General features: G+C 45.2%; 1 protein-coding gene across 5 annotated transcripts in view; it reads left to right on the forward strand.

The window, feature by feature from the left end:
• The window catches only part of ADAMTSL2 (ADAMTS like 2), a 67,917-nt gene that overhangs the window by 28,208 nt on the left and 23,809 nt on the right, over positions 1-15,900 (forward strand). For all 5 annotated transcript variants that reach the window (XM_087944190.1, XM_026688660.2, XM_087944191.1 and 2 more), the window contains 2 exons: positions 4,958-5,297; positions 9,773-10,157. In XM_087944190.1, the coding sequence (XP_087800316.1) occupies positions 4,958-5,297; positions 9,773-10,157 (725 nt within the window). The remainder of the gene's footprint in view (positions 1-4,957; positions 5,298-9,772; positions 10,158-15,900) is intronic.

Here is a 15,900-nt window from a genome sequence, read left to right on the forward strand (position 1 = left end):
CAGGCAAGGCTTTTCTGACTTAGTAAGGCCTGCAGACAGGGAGAGCTCAGGAGAAGAGCAAGGACCATCCCCTCCTGATCCGAGAGCAAGGAGGGAAGAGAGATGGTATGATCAACGCAGATTGAGCCGCTACGAGGGAGGAGAGTGCCCCGTCCCCCTTCACAAGGCACACCTGGGGAGTGAGGTGTAAGGAGGTGCTGGTGGGAGGGGCATTTGTTGGGAACAAGTGTTGAATCTGTGGAGCCTCATGTGCACTTACCAAAGCCTGGAGATTGCTGGGCTCTGTCTTATGGGGCTTGCCAGTTTGCCTGATTCGCTGAACTTCTTGTTCTGGTTAATGTTTGGGCTAACCTGGCTTACTGGACTACTTGCAGCCAGAGGCTTCTGAAGGTGCACATGAGAGCTTTGTTCCAGGACTTGTAGTGAATGTGGGAACATTTGGGGGCACAGTTGGAGCAATAAAGGGGAAGTTTGAACTGTTCTCTCTGTGCCATGCCCTGGGTCACCACACTCCTGTGGAACAGCCTGCCTTGGTATCCCTCCCCCTTTATTATTTCTTTGGAGACTGGGATAAACCTGGCTCTTCAGAAGAGCACTGGAGGACCAAGGGGTATTAATGGGGTATTAATTACTATAATCGACTGCTTGGTCTAGTTTTACTCTGTGTGGCTGTTAGCCACTCACAGTCAGTAGGACAGCAGTGACATATAAGCCTGAACAGAACTAAACAATCAGTCCAAAAGCCTTTAACAGACCTTGCAGCACAGTGGCCCCTAAGGTACCCCCAGGATGTACCTTAGGATTCTGGAAAGTGTGCAGAGAATTACCCCACTCTTCCTTGGTTCTCCAGTTCTATAGTCTTTTCACACAATAAAATAAAGCCCAGTTCACTTTGTGAAAAGGCTGAGGACAAGACAGGTTTACCCAAAGGGGCTGCCCGGGTCCCTTCAAGGGTGGGCAGCCCTTACAGTGTGGACATTCTCCAGGACAAGCCTGTCACCCTGCATCCCTCAGTGATGAGAGCGATGTTTGGCTTTTGGGTCTGTGGCTTTTGGGGCCTTTGAGCTTCTGCCTTTTTATTTTTTTATTTATTTTTATTTGTCAATCGCCTACAAGATAATAGGTATAAGTATATACATAGTTATGAATACATGAAATGGGTACATGTTGTGGCTCTGAGGTTTGAGCCTGCATTGTTAGAGGATGAAGACTCGGACAATGGAGAAGAGGAGGATTTGGAAATGCCTTCCTCCCCAGGACCTTCCTCTTTGGCAATGCCTTCCTCCCTGATTGTGTCTCAGGTGTCGGCAGATAACCGAGAGGGAAAACCTGAGGCTAATCAGGAAAAGGAGGAGAGCATATCAGAGTCTCTGACTGAGAATCAAGCAGAGGAATGCTGGCTTGATGCGAGGCAGCGTCGCAGGCAAAAGTGTGAGCTGCAACGCAGGAGGAAGGGACGAATCAGAGACTGAGCTGAGGGACTGACACACCCCACAGGGAATAAAAGTGGATGTGTTCGCTCTGAGAGTTTCGTACGGGACAACGTGTGACTTATTCAGAGGAGCTCCGGATTATTCTGTGTTGTGATAGCTTGTGTGATTTATATTCTTGCTTTCTTGTCGGACTTGGCAGACAGCATGTGTGAGACTGCCAAGAACTTTATCGGCTCAAGGATTTAACTCTATAATTACTGGATTTGCTTGCTTGTTTGTATTCAGTTGGAATTTGGACTTCTCACCTCCTTTGTAAAGGTGAGACATAACAGGTACATATAAGAAAAATAAAAGAAACAATAGGACAGGGACGGTAGGCACGTTGGTGCGCTTATGCATGCCCCCTACAGATCTCTTAGGAAAGGGGTGAGGTCAATAGAAGACAGTCTAAGGTTAAAGTTTTTGGGGTTTGGAGAAGAAACCACAGAGTCAGGTAGAGTATTCCAGACATTGACCACTCTCTTGCTGAAGTCGTATTTCCTGCAATCAAGTTTGGTGCGGTTAACCTTGAGTTTGTATCTATTGTGTGCTCTTGTGTTGTTATGGTTGAAGCTGAAGTATTCATTGACAGGTAAGTCATTGCAATGTATGATTTTATATACCATACTTAGATCAGACCGAAGACGGCGTAATTCAAGGTTTTCTAGGTCTAGAATTTCAAGTCTGGTGGCACAAGGTATTCTACGAGTAGAGGAGTGGAGAACTCTTCTTGTGAAATATTTCTGGACTTTCTCAACTGTGCTAATATCAGATACGTAATGTGGGCTCCAGACTGATGAGCTGTATTCGAGTATTGGTCTAGCAAATGTTTTGTATGCTCTAGTTAATAGTTTGATATTACCAGAGAAAAAGCTACGTAGGATTAGGTTAACAACTCTTAATGCCTTTTTGGCTATGTAGTTACAGTGGGCTCTAGCACTTAGCTCATTAGAAATAAGTACTCCAAGGTCCTTTACAGAGCTTGGATCATCAACAAGGTCTTGACTATTCAGCTTGTATTTTATTTTCTGATTTTTTTTGCCAATATATTTTTTTTGCCAATATATATTTTTTTTGCCAACAGAGCATTTATTTGTTGAGATTTGAAGTTGCCATTTGTTTGACCATTCTGATACATAGTCAAGATCTTTTTGAAGGGTAGCAGTATTGTCTGTGGTATTGAACAGCTTTACATCATCAGTGAAGAGAATGCAGTTGCTCTTAATATGATCACAGAGGTCATTTATGTAGAGTATGAAGAGAGTTGGTCCTAGAACGCTGCCTTGGGGGACACCACTATTGACAGGTACAGAATTTGATAGGACACTCCCAATTTTGACCATTTGTTGTCTGTTTGACAGAAATGCTTCTATCCAGTTATGCAGGTGTCCAGAGACACCATAAGATTTTAGTTTTAGGAGTAGTTTGTCATGTACCACTGAATCAAAGGCTTTACAGAAGTCTATGTAGATTGCGTCTATTGTTTTGCCCTGATCGAATTGTGTAGTCCATATGTTTTTGCAGTGTAAGAGCTGCAGATTGCAGAATAGTTTTTTTTCTGAAACCAAATTGTTTATTGGAGTAGGTTGTTTGTCTCTAAGTGGAGGATAACGGATTGGTTAATAATTGATTCCATGACTTTACAGGTGACGCAACATAAGGAGATTGGTCTGTAATTTTCAACTAGGCTGGGGTCTCCCTTTTTGAAGATGGGGATGACCATGGCTTGTGACCATAGGTTAGGCAAGGAGCTGGTCCTGAAAGATTTTTCAAAGATTATGCTTAGAGGTTCTGCTATGGCAGTAGGTAGCTTTTTTAAGAGGTAGGCACATATTCCGTCCGGTCCAATAGATAGAGATGGTTTTAGATTGCGTAGTGCTTTTTCAACATTGTCTTCTGTAAAATCGATATGTATTAGATCATTGTAGTTTTCTGTGGTTCGGCTAGGAAATAGTGGGCATGATCCATTGCTGTTTACAAATATTGAGCCAAAGAATGTGTTAAATATGTTGGCTTTAATGGTGTTGTCGTTGCAGTCTTTACCATTAGGTCCTATCAGGGGTGGGATGGACCTTGAGTCTTTTAGTTTGTTGTTTACAAAATTGTAAAAAGCGCGGGTGGAATTGGTGTGTAGAAGGTTTTCCTCTTGTTTAATGTGATAATTGGTGCATTCAGCCTTTATCTGGTGGCATAAATTTTTGTATCGGCTTTTGAAATTGGCAACGTGACCAGATTTGTTTTTCCACCAGAGTGATCTCTTTTTGGATTGAAGTTTCCTTATTGTTACGGGTAATCTGTTTTTTTGTTTTTTGTTTTGTTTTGGGAGTTGTTGTTGGTGCATATAGTTTGATGACTCTTTTGACTTCAAGTAAAAATATGTTGTGATGGTCTTCAACAGCATTGCATCCAGTGAATAGAAATTGCCAATCAAGGAATGAGAGATTGTTGGCTATAAGATCATAGTTGCCTTTTTTGAAGTTATAATTGGGGATTATGTCATTATGATGATTTTTGTGTGGGCGTATGTTGAGACAAAAGTCAATCATATTGTGGTCACTGTTGGAAAAGGGTTCTTTAGTTTGTATTCCGTAAATTAAATTCAAACTATTGCAGAAGATGAGATTGAGGCAGTTGTTAAGTCTAGTATTGTTGGTTACTAGTTGTTCCAGTCCCAGATTTGTAACAGCATTGTAGAAGGTTGCGTGTATGGGTTCAGTTGTACATTCATTTAGGGTCCAGTTAATATGAGGTAGATTGAAGTCACCAAGAAAGATAAAAGCGTGTAGGCAGGATGTTGCCCATTTAGTAGTGAATTTAACTTGTTTACATGTTCGATGTCATAATCAGATGCTCTGTAACATAGTAAGAATTGAAATGTGATATTTAAGGATAGTTCACATATGATGGTCTCAGGAAGAGCAAGCTCCTGGGTAATTTGGATGTTTTTTAGATGTAAGATAACAACACCACCTCCTCTACAAATATAGAAGGTAGCAACACCACCTCCTCTACGAATTTCATGATCTGATCAGTAAACATGATAGTCTCTTACTGTGGTAATGGAGTCAGGGAGAGATGCATTGAGCCATGTTTCACAGACAAACATGATCTCGAATTTAGCCATATTTAGTAAGAGGAGAAATTCAGGTATTTTATTCACAAGGCTTCTTGCATTGAGTAGCTTGCATTTAAGGCCAGCAGTAGTTGGAATTGAGGTAGTTAGGGGTGTGCGTGCCTAGTCTTGGGTGATGGTGGATTGGTTGACATAGGGTTGTGGTTGAAGGTTACAGCTGAGTTGTGGGTTGTGTGACTTACTTTTGATATAGTCAGCACAGTAGTCAATGTACAGGTCCTTCTCTCCATTGTCTAGATGTTTTTTGAGTTCAGTGTGGAGTACACAGGAGCGGGCACATTTCTTCTAAAGAGCAGTGTCCCCTCCTTCGCTTTATATAACAAGGGTGCACCATTTTCCCCCTTTTCTCCAGGTTTGGAACCAAAACGGTAAAAAACCATCAATTACATACGAATACATCCTGCAGGCAAGACCTTATTTGAAAAAGCTGCCGCCAATTTACTATGGCTTCTCGGAATCAGGTAGTGAAGAAAAAACGGAGTTCGAAGAAGGATTCCTTTGGGGGCTCGCTCAGCTCAATGCCAGCCTGCTGGCCACCCTCTCCCAAGAAAAGGGCCACCTGGAGAAGCTGCTCTTTGGCCAGCAAGGGCGAGGGGATGAACTGAAGCTGAGCAAGATGCAACAGACCAATGAAGTTTACCCCAGGAACCCTCTTGAGTATGGCCCTGCCCTCCCCAATAAGCCCTCCACAGGTGAGTAACCCACAACTAAGGGCAGATTTCTTCTTGTCCTGGTCTTGCCTGATGGCCATTGAAACTCTTGTGAGCTCTACAAGTTGCATTTTTAATTTCCATGGGTGTAAATTTCAGGGAGCCCTCAAGCTGGATGGCCCTTGAAAAGAGAATCCAAATTACAGCATCCCAAACAAACGCCTGTCCAACCTTCCCTTGGACAAAGGAACAGGGACTTTCAGAGCTTTGGAAACTGTCTGGATTGATGTGGCCAAAAGTATATTGGCCTTCCTTGCCACCATATTGCACAGCTGGCAATTCATTTGGCCATCAACTACTGTTCCAAGATTTTCATGAATTAGCAAGCCAAGGGTTTGATTTCTCTTTTCAAGTAGAAAGCATTTAACCATTGTTCTGTTGCTTTCAATTCATTTCTCGAAGGTAGCGTTTCTCAGCTATGGCCATTTTGTGTGGGGAGTTCCAGAATTTCCCAACTAGCATGAAACACTGCTCTAAGCTATCCATGTATTAATCCAACCATTCACTTTCCTACCCGTTATATATCTAACACGTATTCCCTCCACCTCCTTATCCAAATCATTAATGCTTGAAAAGTAGTCCTGAGCCCTGGGCGACCTCGCTGGATGCCTCTTCCCAGTTTGATGAGAAACAATTGATAAGACTCTTTTGGTACAGATCTTGAGCCACCCATTCAATCATCATGCCATCCAGATCACATTTAATTTGCTTGCTAATCAACATGTCATCATAACAAGAGTCGGAAGGGACCTTGGAGGTCTTCTCATCCATCCAACCCTCTGTTCAATCAGGAGAATTTATACTATTCTGGACAAATGGCTGTCCAATCTCTTCTTCAAAACCTCCAGTGATGTAGAGCCCCAACAACTTATAAAGGCAAGCTGTTCCACTCATTCCAGAAATATTGGAAGACTGCTATCATGTCACCCATAGGCCTTCTCTTTGTTAGTCTGGACGTACCCAGTTCCTACAACCATTCATCATAAGGTTTAGCCTAGGTTAGATTAGGCTCCCTAATCATCTTTGTTGCTATTCTCTGCACTCTTTCTAGACTCTCAACATCTTTTTTGTATCATAGTGACCAAAACTGGATGCAGAATTTGAAGTGTGGCCTTAGCAAAGCAGCATAAAGCAGTACTATAACTTCTCATGATCTTGAAACGATCCTTTTGTTGATGTAACTAGAACCAAATTGGTTTTTTTGGCAGCTGCAGCACACTGCTAGCTTACATTTAATGGTTGTCCACTAGAGCCCTAGATCTCTCTCACAGCATGCACTACTAAATGCTTTGGTGAAGTCCAGATCTATGTAAATCATTCCGTCATCTATTAAGAAAGTTATCCAATTAAAAATGAAATAAGACTACAGTATATAAAGATGGAGCCACAGAATGCAATGGGACAGACCTTGGAAATTAGGAGCTCCCTCGACTCCCCAGTACAGGATCCATTTCTAAAGCATCTTCAATATCTGCCAAAATGAATTGAAGCAACAGAAACTCCACCTCTCCTGACAAGGCACTTAATTCCACTGAATGCCTCTTACCACTTAGAAATTCCTCCTATCTCCAATTGAAATCTGCTTCCTCATAATTTTGTATGATAATCTTCAAGAAGTTAAGGGATCCGGAGCCTAACCATATGACGAATGGCTGAGGGAACTAAGTATCTCTAGTCCCAAAGGTGCTTTTTTTAGGAGGCAACTGGACTTTCTGGTTTTTCCTTTGAAAGCGTTTCATTTCTCATCCAAGAAGCTTATTCAGCTCTGGTCACATAACATTACCTTTCTCTTCTTACACTCAAGTGGCCAGGTGGATCCCCAGATTGTGTGCCACATCATCCTGAACCAAAGACAGAAGGTTTCCAGAGCCACTCAGTCTTGCTTGGGTGAGGCAAAGCCTCCTGCATCCCATCCAAGCCTCTACAGTTCTGGCAGCCCTTGGGATTCTGCTTAGTACTTTTAAAAACTGTTGAAATTGGATCTCCTAAATCTGAGGGGGAGGTATGAGCAGTTCCCCTTTCTCTAAGACCCTAAGAAAAGAGAACCATTTTCTTGCAAGAATCCTACTTCTTTCCCAGGGGTTACAGTCAGATCTTAGGACAATCTGTCTCCTTGTTTTTCACCAGCCTCCTTACAGAATAAAAGCCAGCAAGGCCACAGAAGAACATTTTGGGACTTTGCCATTTTGGCTGAGTTGGTTTCTCAACAGATGTCCAAGTAGTTGACTGTTATTACTGTGTCTTCCTTCCACAAACATTTGGAAATGAATCCAGGAGGACTTCCTCCAGGTCATCTGCCTAGTTTGGCAATATCTAACTCTACCCCAAGAATATGTTCCCCTTCCTTCTATTCCTACCTAGGTGCTCTGGCTGGACCCTCAGATTCCTGATCTCAGTGCATTTCCTTCACATGTAACGCCATGCTTCCTTCTCTTCTGTGTGACCTCGTCCTTTTGAACAAAGTGCACCCTTCAGCTCCTGCCTTCCACTCCCCCCCCCGCTTCTCTCCCATATTCTGGGCATCTTTCTGGAATCCTTGGGACACATAACATTACATTTCTCTTCTTACACTCGAGTGGCCATTACTGAGGGCCTCCATGGCTTGTGCAGCCGTTCAAATTCCTCATATGTCACCCTATCCCAGAAGAATCTTTGTCGTCTCATTCAGGAAGGGACACAGTATTCCTTGTAAAAAAAAAAAAAAACCCGTATTCCTTTGCCCATGTCATCAATCCATTTGTACAATATTTAGCAAACATATTTTTCATCTTAATGGCTAGTATTGTATAGCAAACAACAATCATATTCTTTGTTGGAGCAAATTATGGGCACCTTTTTCAAATGTGGGAATCTGCATGCATTTCCATGAATTTTATGCTTTATTATCCCCTTAGAACACCCTTAGAACAGTCTGAAGAGTTTAAATGAAAAAAAAATTCTGCTGTTTGTGTTGTTCCTGTACTGTGCAAGAAACAGAACTGTCTGTTAAATTTTCTTCCAAATCTGGGTGAGTCACATTGAAGTAACTGGGTCAAATTGGGCCATGTCCAGAACTCCAGATTCTCTGGGCCAAGTAACTCTAGATTATCAAGTTTTATTTTTACAGCACAACCATGGGATACAGATAAAGATTTACAGAGTTGGAAGGGACCTTGTAGGTCATCTAGTCCAAACCCTCGCCCTGTTGTGGTTAGCCAGCAGCAGGTGCAGATGGCTGAGGAGACCGAGGACTCTGATGAGGGGCCAGGACAATCGGGGAGTAGACTGCTGCCTTCAGAGATTGTGGGGGCTGGCAGCAGTGATGAGGAGGTTCCCGAGGAGCCTGTGCCAGGTGCGCATCTGCACAGGATTGATAGTAGGAGAGAGCAGTTACAGCAGCACAGGCGACTTGGGAGTAAGGCTGCAAGGTAATGGCCCCTCCCTCAAGAGGATAAAAGCCTAGTTTGGAAAAGCATTCTTTGCAGACAGCAAAGAAGCTCTGAAGCTCAACTTGGTGGATATCTTAGTTCGTGTTTGGAAAATATTATAAATTAGTTCTTATTTTTCGGTTTTTGGCAGCACGGACAAACAACTTGCAAGGCTCTTTCTTGTCAGAGCTGGTTGGAAAGTGGAAAGTGGAAAGCAGCCTTTTATCTGTAAGGGAACAGAATTCGTGATTAAACCTTAAAATGTGGGGGCTGCTGCCTTTGTCTTGTGTTTGCTCTCTGGGAACCCGGTTGGGTCAGAATACACCCAAGCAGGAGACCCTACAGCAGTGGTGGCTAAGCTTTTTGGGCTCCTGTGCCAAAAATTGTGCGCGCGCTCATGTGCCAGAACCCAGAAGGCAATGTGCGTGCCTCACACACACCCCTGCGCATGCACGTGCAATTCCCCACCCCCTTACCTGCACTGCGCCTCCAGCTGATTTTCGGCCTCCCAGGCTTTTCAGCCTCCCAGGCTTGAGGGAGGCCCGTTTCATCTCTTCCGGTATTAACATTATTCTTTGACTGGCCTTCAGGTGCTTTGGAAAACAGGTTGACCCCTTCCTCCTCTCTGTGGCAGCCCCTCAACTATTGGAAGACTGCTCTCCTGTCTCCCCTGGTCCTCCTCTTCCCTAGACTAACCATGCCCGGTTCCTGCAACTGTTCATCATATGCTTGAGCCTCCAGTCCCCTCATCATCCTGGTTGCTCTTCTCTGCACTCTTTCTAGAATCTCAGCATCCTTTTCTATAGTGTGGTGACCAAAACCAGATATACTGTGTGGACCCAGCATTATGTCTCAACCTCGGAAGTCTCCATCTACATTGTGGAATTATAAAAATTGGATTTACAATCCTTACCTCAAGGGTTTTGTGGATCACTACAGTAGAACAATGGGAGTGTGAGCCCAACTGACATTTTTTATTTCACTTTTTGAATTTGACCAATTGTTCACTTCAGTTGCCTTTGATTTTTTTCCCTCCCCTTTTCATTCCAGAATCAAACACAACTAAAACCAATTATAAGGTGGAAGGAAAGAATGGAAGCGAACTGGACTCCCTTCTCTCTTCTGAAGAGTTCCTTTCAGAAAATGCCATCATCCACAGCTTTGGGGATAAGAGATCAGATTCGAAAGAATCCATCTGGAACAAGACCCTGAACAATATTTTTTCTCCCATGAACCCCATCAACACCTTTGGGCCTGAAATAGACCGCCTGTATGTTGACTACGATGACAGTGATGAGCTGCTGGCTTATGCTGCTAATGGCACTTTTATGGAGCTGACCCATGAGGAGGCCAGCAACACATCTTCGGAGATCCAGCTCTCCAATGCTACTATTTCTAATGCTGGTGCCCAGGGGAACAGAACCCAGAAGGCCAGGTAAGAACTTGGGGAGTGAAATTTTGCTCTGAGGTTGCTTCTGGTGCATTTCAAGATGAAGGCTTGTACAGTAAATTGGATGGATACTGTTATTTAAAAAAAAAAGTTGAGTTCCAAAATAACCAGGTGTGAAAAGAGAAGGTTGTTGCACATTTATTGTTACCTCCATATAAACTTACTCCAAGTGAAGACCTTTTCTGTTCTCAGAGCATCCTTCCCTCCTTAGAGGCAGAAGTCGTGATACATGAGGATGGCCTTGAAGGAAGAGAGAAGGAGGGAATGATCAGACAAGCAAGGCAGCAGCCCCCAGTGGTTCTTCCCCAGTTCAGAGGAAGAAGCTTAGGAAGGACAAACCTCCCCCCAACTGACAGACTTGCTTGGTTCTATTAATGTAGCTTTACAAAAAGTAGAATTGTCTCATCTGGCCGTGTTCCCGATCTAGCTTACCTGGGAGGGTAGACCTAGGAGAGACTTGTTTCTCTTCTATCTTAATACATACAGGGCATGTACTTTTTTTCCTGGAAGAGGAGGAAAGGGCCACCAGACCTCAAAAGGTCTAAACATGGTGATCTGGCAGGAAGAGCTGTTGGACTGATGCTTGCTTGAGCCCAGCACACAAATCTTTGAACTTTACATAATTTATCTTCTTTCATTTCATTTCATTTCATTTCATTTCTCCTTTTCTTTTTCCTTCTCTTATTTGAGCACTAAGCCTTCCCTCTTCTTTCCTGTTCTGTTCCCACAAGAAGGAGGAAGGAGACATATGTAGCTTTGAGTATGTGGAACTTGTGTATGAAATATATGTGTAGATATTACTGGGAGATTAAATTTACATTATGGAATGCCTTATTTTATAGGCAGTTAATTTGGTTTAAGACAGATCCAAACCATTGGTTAACACGTTTGGAAAATTGAACATTGCATAGGATTCTTATGTTTTGTTTTTCTCTTTCTTTGTTTGAAGAGGAACACCTTAAATTTAGGATTGACTTTGTTGTGAATGAATAAAATTACTAAGCCTAAATGCAAAGCAGGTTTTGGAAGCCTGCACATTTGATTGGTCCTTAAACAATGAACAAGGATTGGTTCATAACAAGCCCCTGATTGGCCAAGCTTAGGACACTTCTTATTGGTTATTAGTTTGAACTTGATGCACTTAGTATTGGTTAATAGGGTAGCAGCCAACCCTATAAAAGGGGTTACTGCTACCCATAGCTTGCTCTGTTCTGTTCTATTTACTGTTAATAAAGAGTTGAAGTCACTGGTCAGATGTCTGGTCTCCATTACTCTCCAAACATAACACTGGCGACGAGGATGGGATACGGAGACCGAAGAGCTGACTGATCTACAGAGCAACCAACAGAGCACGTGGTCGAACACGCACCATCAACGGCAACATGACCAGCGGTGCCGTACCATCCGCTCCATTCGACCCAGAAACCGAAGACTGGGAGTCATACATGGATCGGTTCCAGATGTTTCTGGAGACCAACAATTTGAAAGACGTGACAACCAGCAAAAAAAGAGCTATATTTCTAACCCATTGCGGGCCTACCGTGTTTAAAATGGCAAAATCACTTGCCAAGCCAGCCGAAGTAAAAGCGATGGACTGGGACGTCCTCGAGCCTTTGCTACGGGCTCACTATGCGCCCACCGTGCCAACCTTAGTCAGAAGACACGAATATTACCAGAGGGACCAACGGAAAGGTGAAAGCCTTGCCAACTACATCGCAGACCTCCGCAACCTTGGAGGCCTCTGCGGATTCTCTGATTTAGAAGAAGCCCTCCGAGACCGCCTGGTTCTGGGCCTAGAAGACGGCACGATCCAGAGCAAAATTATGGCTAAGGGGGACATCAGCCTCACCGATGCCCTCAAAGAAGCCACTGCAGCGGAGGCGACCAAAAAGTCGGCAGCCCGAATGCGCCGCACCAACGCACCGCTACGTCAACTCGCCAAAGATACCTCGCCTCGCTCAGAGAGACACCCAGTATCGACTCACCACGAAGACCTAGAATCCCCATCCGAAAGCGATGAGGAAGAGGTCAACCGACTCCGAACGGAACGAGACCAGTTCACACAACCCTCATCTCGACCTTGTGCAGGATGTGGGGCGAATCACCCCGATCCAGCTGCAAATTCCTCGATGCACTCTGCCGCGTTTGCGGGAAAAGAGGTCACATCGCAAAGGTTTGCAGAAGCAAACAAAACTCCAAACCCCGACAGGCCAAATGCCAGTCTTCAGAATTCTTCGGCACACCCGAAACAAACTGAATCACCAATGGGGAAGCCACTCCTACAGAAACAAACCGTCCACCACTTCCACCAGGCGTGAAGAAACCAGGTGGGAAGAGACCCACCAAACAATTACCAACAATTACCTTGATGCCGGGAAAATCCGAGTAGAGGTCGCTATCGAAAACAAACCTTGTGTAATGGAGGTGGACTCAGGATCATCCCTCTCGATGGTGTCCTGGAAGACGCTTCAACAGCTCATTCCGACGATTCGCCGCCAAGACCTAAACCCTCAAAGGGTTATCCTCAAAGATTACCAGGGTTACCGAATTCCCGTTGTCGGGTCCCGCCGATTCCAGGTCTCTTTCAAGGACCGCACCGTCGCACTGCCACTGACTGTCGTGGACCGTGACCGGCCTAGTCTTTTAGGCCTTCAATGGTTCAGACCGCTTGGAATCACTGTAGCCGGAGTCCACCGTGCCGAGAGCAACGATTGGGAGGAAGCCCTCGTGCAAGAATTCCAAGACGTTTCGCGAACGGACTAGGCAAGTACAAGGGGACCCCGATCTCATTTAACTTGAACCCGAGGTAGCACCCATCCGCCTTAAGCCGCTGGCCGGTGCCGTTCGCTCTGAAACCTAAAATCGATGAACAACTCGATAAGCTAATAGAACAGGGCGTGCTGGAACCCACCGACCACGCTTGATGGGAAACCCCAATAGTGACGCCTATCAAGCCTGATGGGTCACTGAGAATTTGCGGAGACTACCGGCCACTAAACCACGCACTTCAGCAAAGTGCGTATCCAGTGCCGGTAGTGCAACACCTGCTCCATTCCCTGGGTGGCGGGAAAGTTTTCGCTAAACTAGACCTAGCACAGGCATATCAACAATTGCCTGTAGATCCGGCCACCGCGGAGGCGCAAACTATCGCCACGCATAGGGGCGCATTTAAATGCAACCGCTCCAGTTCGGGTGAGCGTCGCTCCAGGAATTTTTCAGAGCTTAATGGAAAGGCTGTTACAAGGAATAAGAGGGGTCGTACCGTATTTCGACGATGTGCTCATCGCCTCCCGAACAGGGACATTCTAGAAAAACGACTCCGCATAGTTTTACAAAGGTTCCAAAACGCAGGCCTCAAAGTTAAAAAAAATAAATGCCAGTTATGTACCGAAAGGGTGGAGTTTTGGGATACCTCCTGGACAGTCAAGGAATCCATCCCACTGAGGACAAATTAAAGGCAATTAAGAAGGCCCCCACTCCAAGGAACAAGGCAGATCTACAGGCGTGCCTTGGACTTATCAATTTTTATAACGTCTTTTTACCCAATAAAGCAACCGTAGCTGAACCATTACATAGACTCTTAGACAAAAAAGCAACGTGGGTTTGGGGACAACGTGAACAAAACGCTTTCCAACAAGTAAAGAAATTGCTAACTTCTGATTCTGTACTTATGCAGTACAACGAGACTCTGCCGTTAACTATTACTTGTGACGCCTCACCTTTTGGAGTTGAAGCAATCCTGGCCCACGATACCGAATGGAGCAGAAGCTCCTGTCGCATTTTTTCATGAACTTTAGCTAAAGCTGAAAGAAATTATAGTCAGCTGGATAAAGAAGCTTTAGCTATTGTGGCGGCAGTTAAAAGGTTTCATGAATATGTGTATGGGCGTGCGTTTACAATAATTACTGATCATAAACCACTACTGGGGATTATTGCGGGTAATAAACCAACCCCGTATATATTGTCCCCCAGAATGACCCGCTGGTCTGAATTCTTGGCGGCGTACAACTACACCTTGCAACACCGCCCCGGGAAATCAATTCTCCACGCTGATGCATTGAGCAGAACACCGCTTCCAGAATCGGTTGAAGATCCAGCCCCAACCATCACAACGTTGCAAATTGAGACTCTACACGCACCGTCATTGACGGCGAGAGACATTGCCCTCGAGACAAAATGAGATCCGGTCCTGCAACACCTCCTACGCTGGGTTGAGCGTGGTTGGCCAACAGAACAGCTATCACCTGAATGGGCGCCATTTAAAGCACGCCAAACCGAACTGTTTTCTCAAAAGGGCTGCATCTTGTGGGGCGATAGAGTCGTAATCCCGAGCAATCTGCAACGAACTGTTTTAGCGGTATTGCACGACGGACATCCGGCATCGTGCGGATGAAAGCACTCGCACGAGCTACGCCTGGTGGCCGGAATCGACAAAAGAATCGAGGCCTGGGTCGCTACTTGTCAACGTTGCCAAGACGCCAGCAACGCCCCACCTAAAGCAAGCCCAACCGAATGGGAAACTCCGAGAGGACCATGGTCCCGTATCCATATTGACTTTGCGGGGCCTACAAAAGGGCACACTTTCCTTATTACAGTCGATGCCTATTCAAATTGGCTCGAGATCCATCGAATGAGCACAACTACAACGGACTCAGTTATCAACAAATTAAACAGGTTATTTGCCACACATGGTTTTCCGGACGTCCTCGTCTCGGATAACGGCCCACAGTTCACAGCATTACCATTTGAACAATATCTTGCTGACCGGGGCATCTGCCATGCGCTGACCTCGCCCGCGCACCCTGCGGCAAACGGGCGTGCAGAGCGCATGGTACAGTTTGTAAAAAAGACCCTCCACAAAATGGAATTCGGAAACATCGATGAGAAAATCAATCGGATTTTATTGTTGCAGCACATCATGCCCCACAGCTGTTACCAACAAAACGCCCGCCGAACTTCTTATGGGGCGGAAACTACGATCGCACCTCGACCGGCTCCACCCCGCATACGCACCCGAAAAGCCTTTCGGCTCCAGCAGCAAATGCCGGAATTTAAGGTAGGCGATTTAATCTTTGCCAAAAACTTCTCCGGCGACCCTTTATGGATACCCGCAACCGTTACCCACCTCACTGGGCCTAAATCTTACCGCCTGCTAACAGACGATGGGAGGGTGTGGAAACGCCACATAGACCAACTCCGTTCGAGATTACTACCCAGCGCCCATGGCTCCCCGGGTTCACCAACTGAGGGGGGAGGAATTATCGAGGAAATTGACTTCGATATGACGGATAGCAGGCCAATGGAAAACCTACGGCCCAGCGAAGTACCGGGGATTGAAGCGGGGAGGGAGTTGACTTTTCCATGGGACTTGAACACAGGGGAAACCGAACTGCGAAACCCCGAAGAAACACTGATTGGCGGAGACAACAACAACGGAAGCAGCACGGAATCACCGTGCAGCGAAACGGAACTTAATAAAGATCATCCAAATGCTCCACCGGAACCGGACTTGAGAACAAACCCGGTGGAGCCACGGAAATCATCCAGACAGACCAAACGGCCTGTCTACCTTGAAGATTTTGTTACAGCTCCCCTCAAACAGAACCCAAGGGGGAGGGGTGTTGTGAATGAATAAAATTACTAAGCCTAAATGCAAAGCAGGTTTTGGAAGCCTGCACATTTGATTGGTCCTTAAACAATGAACAAGGATTGGTTCATAACAAGCCCC

Source organism: Notechis scutatus, chromosome 15 (genome assembly GCF_049901735.1).
Source record: "Notechis scutatus isolate UNSWTSFEM ecotype Mainland chromosome 15, rNotScu1.2, whole genome shotgun sequence".
Taxonomy (NCBI): Eukaryota; Metazoa; Chordata; class Lepidosauria; order Squamata; family Elapidae; genus Notechis; species Notechis scutatus.